Source organism: Erpetoichthys calabaricus, chromosome 5, assembly GCF_900747795.2.
Source record: "Erpetoichthys calabaricus chromosome 5, fErpCal1.3, whole genome shotgun sequence".
Classification (NCBI taxonomy): Eukaryota; Metazoa; Chordata; class Cladistia; order Polypteriformes; family Polypteridae; genus Erpetoichthys; species Erpetoichthys calabaricus.
In genome coordinates this window covers 208,336,332-208,355,576 of record NC_041398.2, presented here as the reverse complement: position 1 = coordinate 208,355,576, position 19,245 = coordinate 208,336,332, and the positions used below count along the sequence as shown (strand labels likewise).

The window sequence follows — 19,245 nt, the reverse complement described above, 5'->3', positions numbered from 1 at the left end:
TGGCAGCAGTAGTTCCCTCCTCTCCATTGGAGTCTCAGGTGTCGGCAGTGTCCTTAATGATTGTACTGATCTTGACATCAGTGCTGTCGGCTGATGTGGGGAGAGCCTTGTCGACAGACGTACAGCGCAACTTCTTCTTACATCATTTGAAGGGGTCAATCAATAATGTTGTTTGACTAGTGGATGTGAAGAGACCGTGCAGTTAACCAGAGTGAATCTGACTGGAGAAAATAGCAATGGGATCAATAATGTACGTGCACTTATCACTAGTGCACTCATCCGAAGTTATTGCCCATTTACTTGACTTTATATAAACGGGGACCTTGCCAGTCACGTGCAACTAAGCGGAGCTTGCGCGTAATGGACGTGCACTTAAGTGGAGTCGACTGTACTACCAAATTTGAACATATATGCCTTAGCCACATAAATTATTGAATTTCAAAATGAGAATATTTGAATAATTATAAACACTAATAGGAGAGGGCACTGGACAGAGATTCCTGTCCAGAGGTATAAAATGGATGGATCGATAGAGTCCCATAATACGCTAGGTGGAAGCACTCCTGTGTTTGTACACTCATGTACAGTAGGCATCCACAGGGTTTGTTGGGAATTGTAGTCCAGTTAGGCAACCATACCGACTGCCTTGGGTGCCACCACAGGCAGCTGTAGGGGAGAACTGTACCCACTTTGAGGGGCTTCTGCCTAACCCAGAATTGCTTCCACAGTACAATATTGTAACACCAGATGTGCTTCTGGGTCCAGTGTAAATAGGAAGCCACTTCACCTTCAGAAACGGTCCGGAATTGGGAGGAGGTGGACAATGCTTACTGGGATGTGTGGAAGGAGTATGCATGAACATTGAACGTCAGTTCTGTTAAACTTGTGTTGGGAGTATTTGCAGAGAAGCTTGTAAGAGCATTAAACAATTTTATTTGAACCTGTGACTATTGATGAAGTTGTTTGGGGGGTGCAGTTATGCCCCCTAGGGGTCACGATACTTTAAAGCTGCTTTTAAAGGATCACTCTTTTCAAATCATGTTTGCCAGAAAATCATTTAGTCAGGTTTATGTTATCTCCTTTTGTGAGAATACATCAGTGTATGGAAGAAACATTCGCCAGTTAATAACACTTACTGAAGAGGAATATACTGTAGTGAGAAGTCAAGCAAAATGACACCTTTTATTGGCTAACTAAAAAGATTACAAAATTCAAGCTTTCGAGGCAACTCGGGGCCCCTTCAGGCAAGATGTAATGCAGAAACTAGAGTTCCCTGTGTTTATATATACACACTAGGACAAGTAACAACATTGGTAAATCTTTAAGTGAGGCATCTTAAATGTAAAAAATTAATAGATCTCTTCAGGCTAAGATTCATTTAACAAGAGAGAAAAACAATGTATGGTCAAGTTCTTTGGATAAAATAACTGTCCGATAGTCTTTTGAAGTTTCTGATGAGTTTTTCCATACAATGTGGGTCTGTAGACAGGTTATCTTTGGACTGCTGACAATATATTGTTTTTCTCTCCTTAAACGAATCTTACAATGTTTCTTGTCCTAGTGTGCATATAAACACAGACAACTCCAGTTTCTGTATAACATCTTGCCTGAAGAAGGGGCCCGAGTTGCTTCGAAAGCTTGCATATTTAATCTTTTTAGTTAGCCTAAAGTGTCATTTTGCTTGACTTCTCACTACATTCATAATGACTAACACGGTACAACACCCTAGTATTGAAGAGGAATATTTCATTCAATAGTCGAATTAACGCAAATCTCAAATGCCACAAACCAGATACTTTAATTTTTGAAATAGTTCCTTTGTTTGTTTAAATGTATGCCAATTTTATGGCTATCTTTTGTAAAATCAAATTTGTTAATTAAATTATTTTAGAATTCCTTAGTTCTGTTGTTTTTGAGATACCTCACATAAGTGATCAGACTTTGCTATTACTTATGCTTGTGTAAGTTTCTGTAAAGTGCAGAAATAACTTGTAACTGGAGATAGCACTGCATTCAAATATGTGTCATGTTCGCTCAAATTTTCCTTGTTATATTAATATACTTATAAAAATTACTTTGTTTTGAAACAACAATGAATGATACAAATGTTTTGCCAACTCTTTTTATGAATTAAATATGCAGTTTCAGTAGCTCCACTAACTGCTCATCTCAGATCATGTGCTTCTGTTAATGCATTGTATGTTGACTGATTAGAGAGATTTGCTTTGTGCTTCAAAACATTAATGAATTTTGAAATACTAACTAAATAAATCTTATTTTGGAATGATGCGTGTGATGTTGGTCTTGTCCAAGTTTGAGTTTTGTCTTGTGCAGCTGTGTATGGCACAGTACATTAAAACGCTAACAACCACACCAGTCACTTATCTCACTCCATGGACAGTCGATTGTTCATTACTGCCAATACTGATTCTGTGTGCAAGAGAGGACAGAGCCGGCTATACTTCCTTAGAAGACTGGCGTCCTTCAACATCTGCAATAAGATGCTGCAGATGTTCTATCGGACGGTTGTGGCGAGTGCCCTCTTCTACGCGGTGGTGTGCTGGGGAGGCAGCATTAAGAAGGACGCCTCACACCTGGACAAACTGGTGAGGAAGGCAGGCTCTATTGTAGGCATGGAGCTGGACAGTTTGACATCTGTGGCAGAGCGACGGGCGCTGAGCAGGCTCCTGTCAATAATGGAGAATCCACTGAACAGTGTAATCTCCAGACAGAGGAGCAGCTTCAGCGACAGACTGCTGTCACTGTCCTGCTCCACTGACAGACTGAGGAGATCGTTCCTCCCCACACTATGCGACTCTTCAATTACACTCAGGGGGGTAAACGGTAACATTATACAAAGTTATTGTCTGTTTTTACCTGCATTGTTATCACTCTTTAATTTAATATTGTTTTTTGTATCAGTATGCTGCTGCTGGAGTATGTGAATTTCCCCTTGGGATTAATAAAGTATCTATCTATCAATCATTATATCATGCTCATAAAGAATGCATGAATTGTGTATTTTTATTTTTAATTCTACAATGGCTTAAAAGAGCCAATAATACTTTTTTTGACTTTGAAAATGTGGTGGGATTCTCGCCACTTTTAAGTTAAACAATGAGGGATTTTTATCGTGTACCAAAACTGAAACCCTGGAAGCACTTCTTGGCACGTAACAACAGCTGAGATAGCTGCTCTCTCATTCTTTTGCACAGTGGGGCTTGATCACTTGATCTCGCTCTCACACACTTGCCGTTTTTTTTTGTGTTTTTGTTTTTTATGCTTCCTTGCATACCATCCAGTAATTCTTCATGCCACAGAGTGAGAACCACTGTCCTAGATCAAGTCCATGCTTTCCCATTTTCATAGATCATGAACAAAATATTTCTCCTGATGCTCCATTGACAAGTAGTTGCTAGGCAACAGAAATGCCACCGTCTTATAGGACTTGGACTTTACATTCAACATGGAGAACAAATGATTTGTTAATCTTAAATGGTGGTGAACTGGGCATCAGTAAACAATGCTAAGATAGTGTAAAATATAATGGCCTTCTCTCACCTTGACCAGCTTATGGTCATATGTACTTGTACAGAGAACTCATCTAGCATTACCCACAGGAAATGCCAAGTATCTGTACTTATGGATAAGGCTTTACATTTTTTTCCCCAAATGATGCTTTAATTTACATCTGACCAATTGTTAAAATATTTTAGAAAACAGTGAAATCTTGGATCCACCATTGTCAGAAGTGAGCCTTAATCAGTATAGGATTTTTGACAACAGAAAGCAAAAATGCCTCTCATGGTATATGAAATGTTTGGTGACTATCATGATATATGAAACCCTACCCAAATATATGTCTATCAATAATATAATACTACAGGTTCAAACTGAATGCACCAATTTAAGAAACTAGCCATTATATTAAATAAAGGACACTGTAATGACCTGCCGTCCACAGTACCAAGTTGCGGTAAACAGCAATGTATATCTACAGAGCTCCGTAGATGTCAAGAAAAAAAATTTAAACAGATTACACAACTCATTCGAATGGATATTTTATTTCTTCCCTGACTCTTATTTCAGTAGTACAGAGCCCCATTCCGTATTAATTTGTTTGAACAATTATTATTTTTCCCCCTTGCAGTCCTGTTCTGGTTTTCATGGCATAGTAAGTGAACTGTAAGGTGTGTGCTAAAGTCAATGAACCAGAAGAGGAACTAGATGGAAGGAGTCCATTTGAGGAGTCCTGAAATGAGTTTCAAACCCAGGAGAAGTTACAAGGACAGACTTATGGAATTTTCTCAGAGAATGTGATAGTAATATAAGAAAAGGTAAGTTAAAAATCCAGTCAATAATGGCACTGAACAGCATAGAATAGACCAAAACTATTGGCTGGCTATACTCTTCTTGTTCCAGTTCATTGAAGTGCATAGCAGGAAAAATATATGATTACTGAAATAAGAGTTTGTAAATAAAATAAAAATAATCTGTTCAAACAGATTTTTTCTTATTTTTTGCCTGACACCTACAGGGCTCTGTAGACACCTCTTACCAGGAACAAGAAAAAAAAAAAAACGAATATTAAGAATGACCGGATGGAAAAATACAGGGAACCGATTTCTCTTTGTAAAAGATGACCATGAACCTCCGTCAACAATAGGAGTGTGCCTTTTATTTCATACAAATCAAGGCCCTGCATTTATATAAAGAAGAGCTTATATTTTCTAATATTAAATAAATAGACAAACATAAGTGGAGATGAATGTAGGATGGTAACATAACATACTGTATTATCCTCAAAACCAGCCTTTTCTCACTGTATCAAATACAAGGCAGGAAACAGTTGTGCACAGGCGGCTATGGCATCACACACCCACACAGTGGTCAATTCAAAACTTCCACTTAACCCAACCAGCATGCCTTTGCCAGTGTGAGACTAATATTCATGCAGACACAAGATGAACATAGTTACTCCACATGGACAATGCCTGGGTGGGGCATTTAAACCCAGAACACTACATCTGTGAGGTGGCAGCCTGTGCCACTGTACTGTTCAGGCAGGACAGTACACTGTGGTTTTTGTGCTTAAAAGGTTACTCACCTACATACTATTTTACACATCCATCTTACAAGGAGGGTCCCATGATGGTCTGGTGTCATCTTCCAAGGACTCTCCACCACAGCCATACTTCAGACACTTACATTTTACAAACCTCCACCTGAACTCCACAAACAAAGCATCATTATTGATAAGAAAACGGGAGCACAGCTCACTTACTGTAGAGGATCTGCATCACATGCCACTCATTGAATCCACTCAAACTCGCCACAGATAACTAAAAGCAGCATCATTGGTGATCAATTGGTCACATGAATGACTGTGGGTGTGATGGATACATTTAGGTGACTACACCTTTCAAAGGTGGAAGGAGTTTTCAGGTGGGAACCCTAGGGCTGGCATGGTTTGTTTTCAGATAAAAATGAACAGAATAACCTTAACATGAATATATTAAGATGACACATTTTACAAAAATGTTTTACAATGTTTGAATTCTACCACAATAAGTAAAATGATTTATAAGCTGCTAATTTAACATTTCCAGAGATTCAAAGGAGGATTTGTTTGAGAAATAAAACTGGTCTTTGCAAAAAACTACAATAGAATGATCATATTTCTATGCCATCATGATTTAAATGAATGTGAGGAAGAACAATCAAACCATCAATCTGCACAAATACTGTCTGGCTTTGCCCAAGCTGGCTGAAGCTCATTTTTCACACTTGCTCCCCACCTAGCGATTGACAGGTACTGTAAATTCCTGTGATAGCCTTAAAATGGTGAAAGTGGCTAATCCCTGTCGTTTCATCCAAGTAATAATTTAGTTATTCTTTTTTTTTCCTAACTATGAGCAAAATGCTTTGACTTGTGAGGTTTATTATGAAAGGCACTCTATTAAGTATTGATAATGACAGATCTTCCTTACATGCCTGTGTGTTGCCATATTTGATGATTCATCCAAATTGATGACAGCTACACTCCCAGTCTTGTCTGATTACACATAAAAGGGAAGAAGGTGATTTGGCAATTGTTCCTCGTTTCTAAGCTCATTAGCAACCAAATCATCTCCTAAGCAGAAGCAATAAAAAATAATAATAATCATATGCAGGTTGAAAATCCTTAATCCGAAATTCCAAAGTCTGAAATGCTCCAAAATCCAAAATTCCCCCTGTGTGGGATAAGTAGAGGAGACATCAGATTTTAAAAGGGATGCACCGAGGAATGGAATTTAGCTTCCTGCCTGAGAATTTTAACCTTGATTTTACTGATTATTTACTGACTTCTTTTTAACCTCCACTGTTGCACCATTTCTATTGGATTATTTATTTGCCGACGATGAATACACTACACTATTTATTTAGACTCTGTTTTTGGATTGTTTTAATAAAAGCTCCATTCACCTTTTGCACCTATCCCTTGCTGTATGTGTGTGTCCTCATTTGATTGGCTCATCTCAGTTATGACTATCAGCGAAGCATGGAGCCAACCCAGACTGTCATACTCATCCTCAAGCTATCTCATGGTGTGAATGCAAATATTCCAAAATATCCTAAATACTTCTGGTCCCAGGCATTTCGGTTTAAGGATGCGCAGCCTGTACATACAGTACAGTGATCCGGTTCAGCTATCACGCCCTCGCTACATCGCGGATTTATTAATTCTATTATTATTACTAGGGGGCAGAGCCCCCTGCTCGCTTTACTCGCCCACCCCCAGGTTTGGTTTACCAGATAAACAATTTAAAGAGATTGTTATTTTCATGGGAATTGTTACATATGCATTATTTTAATTCTTACTTTAAAACTTTTGTAAAAAACAATATTTGTCCTTTATTTATTGCCCCTGGCGTGGTTACATCTCTTTCTCACTGCACTTATAACGCTGCTCGTGCTGTGAAAGGGGGGTCTGAACGCACACCAAAGAGATGCGATCGGTTCAGCTGGTGTCTTGCTGCTGCTGCTGCTGGCCAGCTGTGTGTTGTGCTTGTTGCGCTTTGCGTCAATTACTTAAAAGCCTGTACAGCAGCTGTCCTTTTGCCACTTCGCGTCTCTGCCGCTCACTTTGTGAAGGGGGGGAGCTGAACGCACGCTAAGCAGAAGTGGACAGATCAGCTACTGGCTTTGTGCTGCTTCTACCAAGATGCCTGTTCTGCTTATCGCTCTGCGCATTCTGAAGGAGAAGGAGGAGGAGGAGGGAGGGGGGGTTGAGGGCTGAACACATGCCAAGGAGAAGTGCTCGGATCATCTGCTGGGTTTCTGCAGCTGCTCCTGGCAAGCTGTGTGTTCTGCTTCTCGTCAAAAGCATTCCAACAACTGCTAGATTAGATGTCAGTGAACTTGTTTTATATTGTTTGTAAGTAGGACGTGTCGTCAAAGTGTCTGTCCGAGATGATCTGGTCTCAATCACTTCGCTCAAACCCACCGCTGCGCTCCTGCCACTTCACGTTGTGAACAGGGGAGCTGAATGCACACTAAGGAGAAGTGGACTTTGCGCTGGCTTTGTGCTGCTTCTGCCAAGATGCTTGTTCTGCTTGTCAGATGGCTCATTTAAAAGCCTGTACAGCAGCTGTCCTTCCGTCTCACTGCCTTGTCTTGCGTGATGTTAAAATGTTTTATAATAGAGAGATGTTACTCATATCCTTAGTCCGACATCCACATATCATATGCGTTTACAAAGTGCGTTTTAATAAGTTTACATGTGTTTAAAGCGTGTGGGATGGGTATTTTAAGGCTTAAACTATAAAAAAAAAAAAAAAAAAGTGATCTTTCTATATCTATTTTCACCTATCGTGAGTGAGTCTGGAACGTAACTTCCGCGATAGACGGGGGTCACTGTATATTACACAATCCCTGCTTATTTCAATTCAAGTTCTCCAAAGTTTCTGTTAACAGCCAGTGGTTTGAAACGGCAAAAGAGAACAGGAAAAAGTCATGACTTGTCCAGTGTTTGCTGGCATATCGGAGGAAGCAACCTTGATTTTTATGTCACACCATTAAAGGGCGCAATCACACACTCACACACTCATTCATATCAGTCAAATGGAGTACCAAACACTCATCAGGATGTGGAGAAAAAACAGAAGTACCCAGAAACGAAAAAAAAAAAGAAAAAAAGGGCAGACAAGAATGTGCAAACATAAACCCAACATGAAGTCTACAAAAATGACTAGAAAATACAGCAACAGGAAGGCTTCCTGGAATTTCCTGGAATAAACATCAAGAAAGCTCCAAAAACTGCACAATTCAAAGTTTATGGCAGACAGTTGAAGGGCTTTGGTGATGGTAATTCTCAGCCGAGACAGGGGTTGGTGCTGTGCGATAAGGGCCTGCATTTTCCTCCTTTTGCAGAAAGGAAGACAGACAGCTCTCCTCTTCTGGGGTCTACCCACCTGGACCCACCTCTTCCTCCCCATACATGTCCTTACCGGAGAAGCCGCCATCTTAGTCAGTCTCCTCAGAGGACACCGGTCTGAGGAAGACTCGAATTGTGTTTAACACACTTTTTTTCTTTTTTTAATACGGGCGGAGTGGTGACTCTGAAGCTAGGGATCTGCGCTGACAATCAGAAGGTTGCAGGTTCTAATCCCGTAAATGCCAGAAGTGATTCCACTCCGTTTGGCCCTTGAGCAAGGCCCTTAACCTGTAATTGCTCCATCCAGTGTGTGATATTAACTCGCATCCAGCCCTGTAAGCAGGTCCTCCAACTTAAAATTGGGGGTCAGTGGCAGGATTGGCATTCCTGCCACTGTAAAAAAAATCTCACACTGTTCCATTCCATTCAAAATAGTGTGGTGCTGAGGTGTCAAACCGTCCTGTAACTGCAGTTAATATTGACCAGTTTTAAAAAAATAATAATAATAATAATGGCATGATATACACACACATTATTATAGGCCACACATGCTGTAAACACAACTTGAACATAAACATTAGGAGTGCCTAATAAGTTTAAAGTAAGGAGGAATATTTATTAACTGCAAAACCCAACAGAACTAGGCTAACCACAATTTGCACTCAAGCCTTGTAAATCGAAACAAAGCTGTTAAATTGTACAGGGATGGAAAAAAAAAACTATAGATCCACAATGAATTACTAGACAGATACTATTGAACTCCATTATGTTAATCATTTTCAAATCACTTCATAATAATAAATTCTTTACATTTATATAGCGCTCTCCATGCAATGAGGATACAAACCCATGATCTCTTTAATACGAAGCAGCAACACTGCCACTGCACCACTTTGTTTCCTGTCTTTTTAAACAAACCTGTGTCTTTAATGTGTAGTCATTATGTAATTAAGAATTTGTAAAGTTTGTATTTGTATCTACCTGACCTGCAGTCAGTGATGAGAGCTATACAAAAATAAAATTATTTGAACTGAACTGAAAATTCCCCATTACAGAGTCAAGTATTTGCAGCCTTGAGTTAAAAATGGGAGAGCAGGGCAAGGAGGTCCACTCCACATGTAATGCATTGGATGGGACTTCACTTACGCCTGAGAATTCCATCTACATGGAAGTGTATGTGAAAGGACTATAGTAGCAAATTCAACAGCAGGGATGATCATATAGAATGCTCACATACTGTGCAAAATAGGGACATACAATCCCTCTCATGAATGAATAAACACACAAACACATTACCCTCTGCTGTGACATGATGACAAAATGTTGGCCAGAAGTGACTGCATTATCAGTGCCTTGCTCATTTCTGAAAGTTCAAAAAGCGTCCAAAGACAAAGGGGCTTTATAATTTCAAAAGAGGCAGCCAGGGAAGTAGTACTGGTGCCCTTTTTCCATATTTCAGCCACACAGTCAAATCAGATTGTGTAAGAAAACAGAGCCATACTTGGTCATTTCAGGTAGTCTTCATAAGCCTTGATAAGGCTCCAGTAGTGAGGAAAATTCCAGCTGTAGAAAGACTTTAATTACTTGAAAGGATAAACTTGATTTTAAAACAGTATGATACGACATGGCCACAATGCACAAAAATGACAATGCATTTAAATGCTTTTCAAATTTCTTTTGGGGGAAAAAAAAAGTAAAATTATAAAACCTTTAATTCTGTGAACTATATAACAAATTATATGGCTTGGGGCACAGTATCAAACAGGCAGCTGGTGCCAAAACGGCTGAGAACACCTGCACCTGGCAAAAGACAAACTCTTTAGCCTCAGCTAATGTTGGCAAGCACACGAACTACTTTATTCAAATCATTTAAAGCCAGATAGCTGTTCTTCTTCTTTTCATGATAGTTGCAGACGGTTACTTCTGCATGATTTATTATAGGCTGTGCTAATATCAATGGTGACAATCTCCTGTATGGGTGACATCACTACCAGTCACACAGGCAGGTGGGGCACTGCCCTTAGCATAGCTAACTAGCACGACAGTCTGGAAGGATGAAAAGACTGGCAAACATGGGATTTCGTGAAACAATCCATCAAACCCAAGCGACACATACTGTAGTAGTCCTTGTGAATGAGTCTTGAGAAACTTTTCTTTCTTGTATTACAACCCAGACATGAAAACTGGTCAAACAGATGTTAAAACTGCACAGACAGATGGGATATTCCTTTTAACCCAGCTAACTAGCACAACAGTGTGGACAGACAAGCAGAGATTGTGTAATGAATAAGAATTATCTGCGGTTAAACAGCAGTAAGTCAGAAGTTAGACTTGTGGGCACGCCTTGGCAGGTAAAAAGAGTCCAGCATAAAATATATCACTATTGACACTCACCTAATTGTCTCATCCTTGGTTACAAATTTTGAGGTTAAACAAGACTCTACACTTTGTATCATTTACAGAATACTTCAAGAATTGGATTTTTCCTACAAATGCATGACACCAAGAAGTTAGTTCATGCTTTCAGGCCCCTCGTCTTGACTATTGTAATTCCCTATTTGTTAGTCTCCCTGGAGAGTCCATTTAGAGGTTATAGTATGTCCAAAACAGTGCTGCATGGGTTTTAACAAATTCATTTATATAACCCAAATTTTAGCAACCTTGCACTGGTTACCTATACATTTTAAGATCCTTCTCTTAAGTTTACAAACGCATTGCTGGTATTGCCCGATCATCTTCCAGATTTACTGAACACTTATACAGTATATCTGTTACATATTTGTGTTTGTGCCCTCTAGTCACCTGGCTGGTCAATGGATGAGACTGAGCAACAGGCTACCGAGTCTTTTGTACTACTGGGCCTCTCCTATGAAACAAACTCCCACTGTCTGTCCAAACTCTGACAGATAAGTTTTTTTTTTTGTTTTTTTTTTATTTGTTTCAATGTGCTTTAAATCTACTCCATATTATATACATTATATTATATATATATTAGCAAAATACCCGCGCTTTGCAGCGGCGAAGTACTGCTTTAAAATTTTTATTATGAAGAAAAGTAAACCTTTTTAAACTGAGGGAATATATACCAATAAGTATTTGTTAAGGATCTCTTTGTATACCACGTTGTCAGTTCGGCCCTCCGGCTGTAATATGACCAAGCTGTGCGCTGAACTTACTCTTGAGCATGCAACGTATAGTTGGCCATGTGAAAAGCAATCTTGCCTCAAATCAATGCCAACTTTTTGTAGGGTCTGTCCCCGAGACTTATTAATTGTCATTGCGAAGCAGAATCTTACTGGAAATTGGAGGCATTTGAATTGAAATGGGTTTCATCGATAACTTTGCATCCAGCTTTTGAGAGTTTAAACATTCATAAACATCAAAGTGTCCACTACTCAAATCATCACCTGTGAATCTAAGATGTTTAAGAGGCATTGGCGGTTGTCAAAAGGTGTGAAATATTTGGCCATTTCGGTACACTTGAAAGCGACAACCGAACAATTCAGCGGCAGCCATCAACTCACATGCAGAACCATAGGTGAAGGGCTTAAGCATTTCACTCTTATAGTGCTCCTGTGTAGTATAATTATCTCTTGTACCATCATCAGTCCACACCTTGAACCTGTCCCAGTCATTCAATACATAAGACACAATGTTCCTCCGGATATCAAGAATGAGCCTGATATGGCCGTGCAATATGTAACACAGAGGATGGAAAAGGCAGTCGCCATCTCCGGGCATGGAAACCACTCAGTAAGTGACAGTTGTTTGAAAGGATGGTGATCACCTCGATAGACATGTTAATGGGGGTACGGTTGGAATGATAAAGGAAATGGGTACCTGAACAATGTAAACTAAGTCTAAAATACCTACACAATAACTATAATCGTAATAAACGAACAATAAAACAGCGGAGAAGCCGTGGATTAAATAAAAAGGCTGCAGTTATCAGCAGGGAGACGTGAATACCGTGGCGAAGCAAGGAAGGGAATGAAGAGACTGGAGCGACGGACGGCCTTATATAGGCAGGCTGCCAACTACGTGGGAGGCGTGGGGATGGGGGACCCAACGCCGCTTCACACGGCGACTGAGCTGCAGGCTATGGACGTATATATGTACGTAACTAGGATTCAGTTAGCGCTGGGAACCCGTGTACCAAATTTCTTGAAGATGGGCCCATAACTAACAAAGACCGTTGGAAAGTTCAATATGGCAGCCGACAGTGGCGTCATACCACCGAAATAAGTACGTACATTGGTTTCGGTTAGTGCAGTGAAGCTGGCAAACACATTTCGTGAAGATGGGGCCATAAATAAGAAAGTTTAACATGGCGGACGTTGTCGACCGTTATGACCATTACGCATAGAATTTCGAAATGAAACCTGCTTAACTTTTGTAAGTAAGCTGTAAGGAATGAGCCAGCCAAATTTCAGCCTTCCACCTACACGGGAAGTTGGAGAATTAGTGATGAGTGAGTCTGTGAGGGCTTTGCCTTTTATTAGTATAGATATATACCGTATATATAAATATATATATATAAAAATCCTAAGCCTAAAAGTGCAACAATTTTATGTGACGTTTCTATGTCACGCTTTAAATCGGGCTTATTTTAAAACCTACATATGTATGTTTGGTATCATTCGTTTCAGGATTTATCGAACTTTAATGTGATGTTGTTCGATTTTAAGATTCTTATTCCGTTTTTAAATTATAAACTAAAAAACATCAAGAACTCATGTCCCACAAGACGAGACTTTGTGCCAAGAGATTTAACTATGCCCAGGGCCGGAAATAAAAGACAAAGAATAGGACAGCTGCTGTACAGGCTTTTAAATGTTCGAAGCGCCGCACAAGATGCAGATCACGCGGCACGGAAGCAAGCCAGCAGCTGATCGACTACAGAGGAGGTTAAAAAAAAAAAACAAAAAAAACACTATTTGTTTCCCATTGTATCACTGTTTAAGAGGGGGTTTCGGAGGAGCGACCACATCTCCTTGGGGTGTGTTCAGCCCCCCTCTTCACAATGTGAGCGGCAGAGAAGTGAAGTGGCTCGCGAGCAGGGGGCGAACCCCCTAGTAATGTATAATAAGTCATCTTTACTTCTGTTTTATTCTGTTAAAATTTAATTTTTTATATAGAGCTTTAAATAATGCTATTTGTATTAATTGTTTAAATTATTATGATTTGTAAAGCACCTAAGTGTGCCACATAAATAAAATCTATTATAATCATCATCATTATTAATATCAACACACCCTAGTCATGAAAAATAAATGAACTAAAAAGAATTGTTAAACAGGTGATTTCTTCAAATAAGCCACCAAACAAACTGCATGTATACAATAAAAACATTCCTGAATGAGTCTTGAGAAGCTTTTCATTCCTACATTACAACCCAGGCATGAAAACTGGTCAAAGGGAGGTTAAAAGAGCACCTCCTCCAGGCACTGATCAGCACAGCAGGAAAAAGGAGTGAACAAGAGTTTTGTGCTTATTGATCCACCAATCTGACTCAGGCCTAGGCCAGGTGTACAGTATGTGAAGTACATGTTTGCTTTTATTGCCACTTTTAATTCTCTTCCTCTCTCTTTCTTTCTTCAATTCTCTTCATTCAAGACAATCGCACATGCTAATAAATGAAAATGTACTTTTTTTTTTAACCCCAAATATTGCTGAATTTTTTTCTAGAAAAACCAAAACCTCTCTTTTTGTCGTAATCCGCACTGAGGCTAGGGATCTGCACTGGCAATCGGAAGGTTGCCGGTTCAAATCCTGTAAATGCCAATAGGGACTCTGCTCTGTTGGGCCCCTGAGCAAGGTCCTTAACCTGCAATTGCTGAGTGCTTTGAGTAGTGAGAAAAGCGCTATATAAATGCAAAAAATTATTATTATTAAAAATTAAACAGGTGACCATTAAGTCCATCAAGCTTATTTAGTTAGTTAATTGCTAACTTGTCCCAAAACCTCATCTTCATATTTTTAAAAGTTATGGTTTCCACTTCATATAAAAGATTATTCATATAGCTCCACGCAGCAATGCAAACTCACACATGTAAGTGACAAATTTAAAGATCAGTCACCCGTTCAAAAAGATTGTAACAATCCTGGAAGGATTCTAAGAAAGATAAATGTTTGATCAGTATTCCTAACAGAGACAGGCAAAGAGTTTTAAGGCGGCATTTCATTCATCAATCAATCGTTTACAAATTAGTCAAGCCATTGACTGATTGATTGACTGACTGACTGCTCATAATGGTGGTAAAAACACAAACCTCGGGGTGACCTAGGCCTTTCATTTTCTTCTGATCTGTATTCCTACTGTGTAAACTCACCGGAGCCTAAAGAAGCAAATGGTTCATTCACAAAAATCAGGTGATTCATCTGAGTGACTGACTAATCAATTCACCAATCCAAGTGTGACAAACACACTAGCACCACTCAAAGGGTAACCAAGGCCTGCCTTTCTTCTGTTTTATTTATACCGTTATTGTATATGAGCAATAGGCTTTAAGAAATCAATTAAATCATTATAATTTACAAAGGCTTTCATGTTTGCTCAATTGAACATTCAAAAGTATGATACAAATCTGGAACTGTCCTAGCTTTGATTTGATTTCTATTTTCATAATATACACCTCATCTGGAATTAAGGCAGAAATTCATTCACTTGTAGATAAAACCATCAGATGTACAGATGAATGACTAACTTACTTGTCAAAAAATGTGACACAGATACAGTACTTGTACCATTCGGAGGTGTTCTTCGAATGTTTGCTCCTACTGCGTATCATTAATTTATAAAAGAGTGACCGATTGATTCATTTACTCAAATTTTGACACAAAAACTTGCAAAACTTACTAGGAAAGGAGTCTAATGTATATTATGCATGTATATAATGTATATAAATGCATATTATTATTATTATTAAGGATGTTATATCTTAAAATGTCAAGTAACCTTGGATAAAAGTAATAACAATATACACACATCTTGGCTCACTTCTTTGTAAATGACCCAGTTGATTTATTGATTGAATTAATGCTGCTTAGTCGTGTCCTTGGCTGTATACATTTATTTTTTTTCTGACTTGTACTACTACTGTGTAGTCACAGGCGTTTAAGGCAGCAATCCTTTCATTCACAATCAGGCAATAAATTACCTCATCAGTGAAAATATGAGATATACAGTACTTGAGCAGCTCGTGGAATATCAGCTCTTTTCTTTGTGAAGATCAATATTCTTGCTATATACATACATCCAAGTGTCTTTACGACAACAACAAAATAGTTATAAATTAACCAGACGAGGTGTTATTTATGAACTGAATGATCACTCACTTAAAAGTGTGACATGAGCCTTGCACTATTCGAAGAAGGCCAGGGTCCCAATTTCTTCTGACGCACCCATGCATGTTTACGTCAATTAAAATGATCATAAATTACTGATGTGATGGACTGATCGATCAAACTGTGACACAGATATTGCTCTGTTCCAGAGCTGCCAAGGCCTCTCTTTAGGTTTCATTCTACATTAACTTAATTACATTTACTTTTTATTTATTTTTTGGCAAGGTTTGTATCCACACACACACACTTGTGTATCACAATGATACAACCCTTGATATTTTTTTCTCCAACAACTGGTTTATAGACAGGTCAAGTGACTTGCTCAGGGTCATGGGGGGAGTCACAGGTGGGCCTTGAACCTGAGGTCATACATGATACAGCCCAAAGTGTTAATCTCCAAGTCACTATATATACTAATATACAGTAAACGCAGTTAGGTTTAACACTTTCATTTATTCATTCGCAGATTAACAAGCTGATTAACTAATTAACCAGTTGATCTTTCCCAAACTTTTACCCTGATGTGGGGTGATCAAGGCCTCTCTTTTTTTCGGGTCATTATTAATGTGGATACATTTACACCTACACACTCAACTGACGTCAAGTCATCGAACAACAATCTTGTCGGTCAGATGATTAAGTAATTCATCGGGTGTCTGAATTGATCAAATATTCGCAAGGAAAAGAAATCGGGAGCAGAAGGCTTGACCATACCTTCAATCCAACACTTCCTACTAAACCCCAGCAGAAGCCTGTGCCCATAAAAGATCGCACACCACAGTTAAGAGAGCACCAAGGCTAATCGATAAAGGGCAGTCACAGGAAAGCTGTCAGTTTTTCGAAATGCACCCTCAATGTCAGTTGTCTTGGTGCTCGCAGTTTTTAACCGTTCCGATGTACCGAGGAGCAATGAGACTTGAACAAACCCGCAAGTAAAATCAAATGTACACGCAGCCAAACTCCGGATTGATCGGAGAGATGAAACGCAACCAAGGATGACAAAGAATCAACCTTTTCCGTCTGCAAACGAAAAACAACAAGAAAGACAGCCGATAAAAAGCATGCCTGCAAGCCTGCATGTGCAAGGATCGCCCGTTATGGGCAGGCAAGCCAGCGAGCTGTTGGCCTGCCCGTCAGCTAGTACAGCTCCCCCGCAGCACGCATCGCAGCGGCTCCCCGTCCTTTCTTACCGAGTAGCAGTAGCTTCAGTTCCCGGCGAGCGTCCCTCTTGTCCCGGCGAAGCTGCCTTTCGATCTCGTCGTTGATCCGTCTCGCTTCCTTTGCCTCCTCACTAAGGCAGCACGCCATGATGGACTCCAGGGTCATTCTTCCAAAAAAAAAAGGGGGGGAAAAAAAGAAAAAAAAAATCCAAACCACAACGTCCCCTCGAGCTACGGCCTTTTGTCTTGCGCGTGCCTGGCGAACATACAATGTAGTGAGAATGATCTATTAAAAAAGAGAGATCAAGACGCGAAATCCTCGGCAGGGCTAAAAGATCAATTCTCTTTCAGTCTTGATCCTTGAACAACATGTAATCACTGACGGCAGAGTCAAAATTAAAAAAAAAATAATACTGACCAAATAAAGTCAGGAAATAAAATGATAACAATAATAATCCAATGTTAAAAAGCCGTAGATCGCTGGGCTGGCGCTGGCTGGTATTTAAGGTGATCCCCAAGCAGCAAATCTGAAGAGCCTCCTGCGAACACTATTAAAACCGTAATAGGGCTAATCTGCTTTTCCTTCTCAGTTTGAGCAACAGATCCTTTTTAGAAACGCTGCCTCCGTAGCCTTTCAGGACCTAATCTTATTAAGCATTTCTTTCTTTACCCCGCTGATTTTCACAACGATGTTCCTGCTTGTAGTCTTGCGAACGCTGATGCAACGCCCTACGTGAAAGAATTATTATTGATATGCATAAATATATAGTCGCCTTGCGCCTGTGAACGGAGGAAAAAATACCCAGCCTTCTTTTTTTTTTTCAATGGCTCGGCTCCCCGGGCGTGGTAAGGCAGAATATGGCGGACCTCTACTCCAATCCACTAGACAGGAATACAGTTATTTCCAGCTGGGAATCCTAGGGAAAATAAATATTATACAAAATAATAATAATCCTCAGCACGCGTCTGAAATCACACGCGGCGGTAACGCAACAGAAAACGTCCTTGTCAAAGCGCTTCCACGCTGAGGATGTTTGTTAGCGGTCCAGTTTTTCTTTTTAAAGCAAGATGGTACTAATAAAGATTTTTTTTCTTTTCAGCCTTTCCTCTACTCCATGCGTGTACTTTTATTATACACAGCATCCACTCCTAGCAAAGTGACGTTAGGGAACGGGGAGGAGAAACGTTGAAACACAACTCGAAAGCAAAACACGGCAGCGCGCAGAAGGAGGATTCATCGTAACCTGTGGATTTGGTGTGCCGTGCGCAGGGGGCTAACGGGACGGGAATCTGACGTGCAGATGGATACGAAACGAACATTCGTGTCTTCGTCTTCGGGGAACAACTGAACTGACGAATATCCGACGGCTCATCTTCAGTTTATTTCATTTTTTTTTTCACAACGCCCCCTCAACCCCGCAACACTTAAGCTTCTTTAACGCGGCTCCAGAAAGTGGATGGATGAATGGATGGTCGGAAAATTGGCTTCTTTATTTATAAAATAGTGTGATAATGTTAATGAACTTTTACGGATAACAGAGGAGCAACTCTGGATGGGGTGTAAGTCCATAAATTAACTTTTGGCACCATACAATCTAACAAAATACGTATTTCAAATATTTTGATTTTTTTAATTAGGTTATTGCCGCCTATCCCCCTTTCCGGTGCTGCTGATGTCCTGTTGGATTGACATTGCACCATAATATTATCAGCAGTAATAAGAATCAGCAGAATTATCACAGAGGGACTTCATAATGTAAATGCACTGCACATTGGAAGTAAACGTGTTAGTTATGAATACTTGAAACTTGAAAGCATGCCTGATAAGAAGGACTAAGGACTAAAAGTGGATTGGAACTGTCCACAGTAAAACAGTTTACAGAAGCGATTAAGACAGTTAATAGGATGGTAGATTACAAAGCCTGATTTTCTTAAGCTACACAACACCAGAGAGGCCTCATCTGGAGTATTATGTGCAGTATTAGGAAAAGATATAACAAACCTAAAGATGCTGGCCTTAGAAGTGGGGTTTTAATATAAAAAAGCTATGTATGAAACTATAAAATAAAAAGGTTGAAACAAACAGACATTGTAAGGCATTTGTTTCTCAAACTACAGATTCTGATGTCCTTCTCCTTCTTATGTAGTTGAATATCTGGGTCTTGCCCCTGTGTGTTTTTGTCCTGGTTAGATCCAGTTTGTCCTGTTCCTCTCAAAAAACAAATTACAATATTTATTTCTATAGCAAACGTTCATACAAAGGACACATCTCAAAGTGCTTTACAACAGGCCAAAGAAGTAGTGATATGCAAAGAAAAATAA

At 39.6% G+C, this 19,245-nt stretch overlaps 1 protein-coding gene across 3 annotated transcripts in view; it reads right to left on the bottom strand.

Moving 5' to 3' along the window:
* LOC114652196 (guanine nucleotide-binding protein G(q) subunit alpha) overlaps positions 1–18,315 on the bottom strand; it is a 634,881-nt gene extending 616,566 nt beyond the window's left edge. For all 3 annotated transcript variants that reach the window (XR_007935073.1, XR_007935072.1, XM_028802443.2), the window contains exon 1: positions 16,954–18,315. Coding sequence is in view for 1 of the 3 variants with exons in the window: in XM_028802443.2 (XP_028658276.1) it covers positions 16,954–17,089 (136 nt within the window). In the remaining 2 variants the exon portion in view is untranslated. The remainder of the gene's footprint in view (positions 1–16,953) is intronic.
* Between the last annotated feature and the right edge of the window lie 930 nt (positions 18,316–19,245).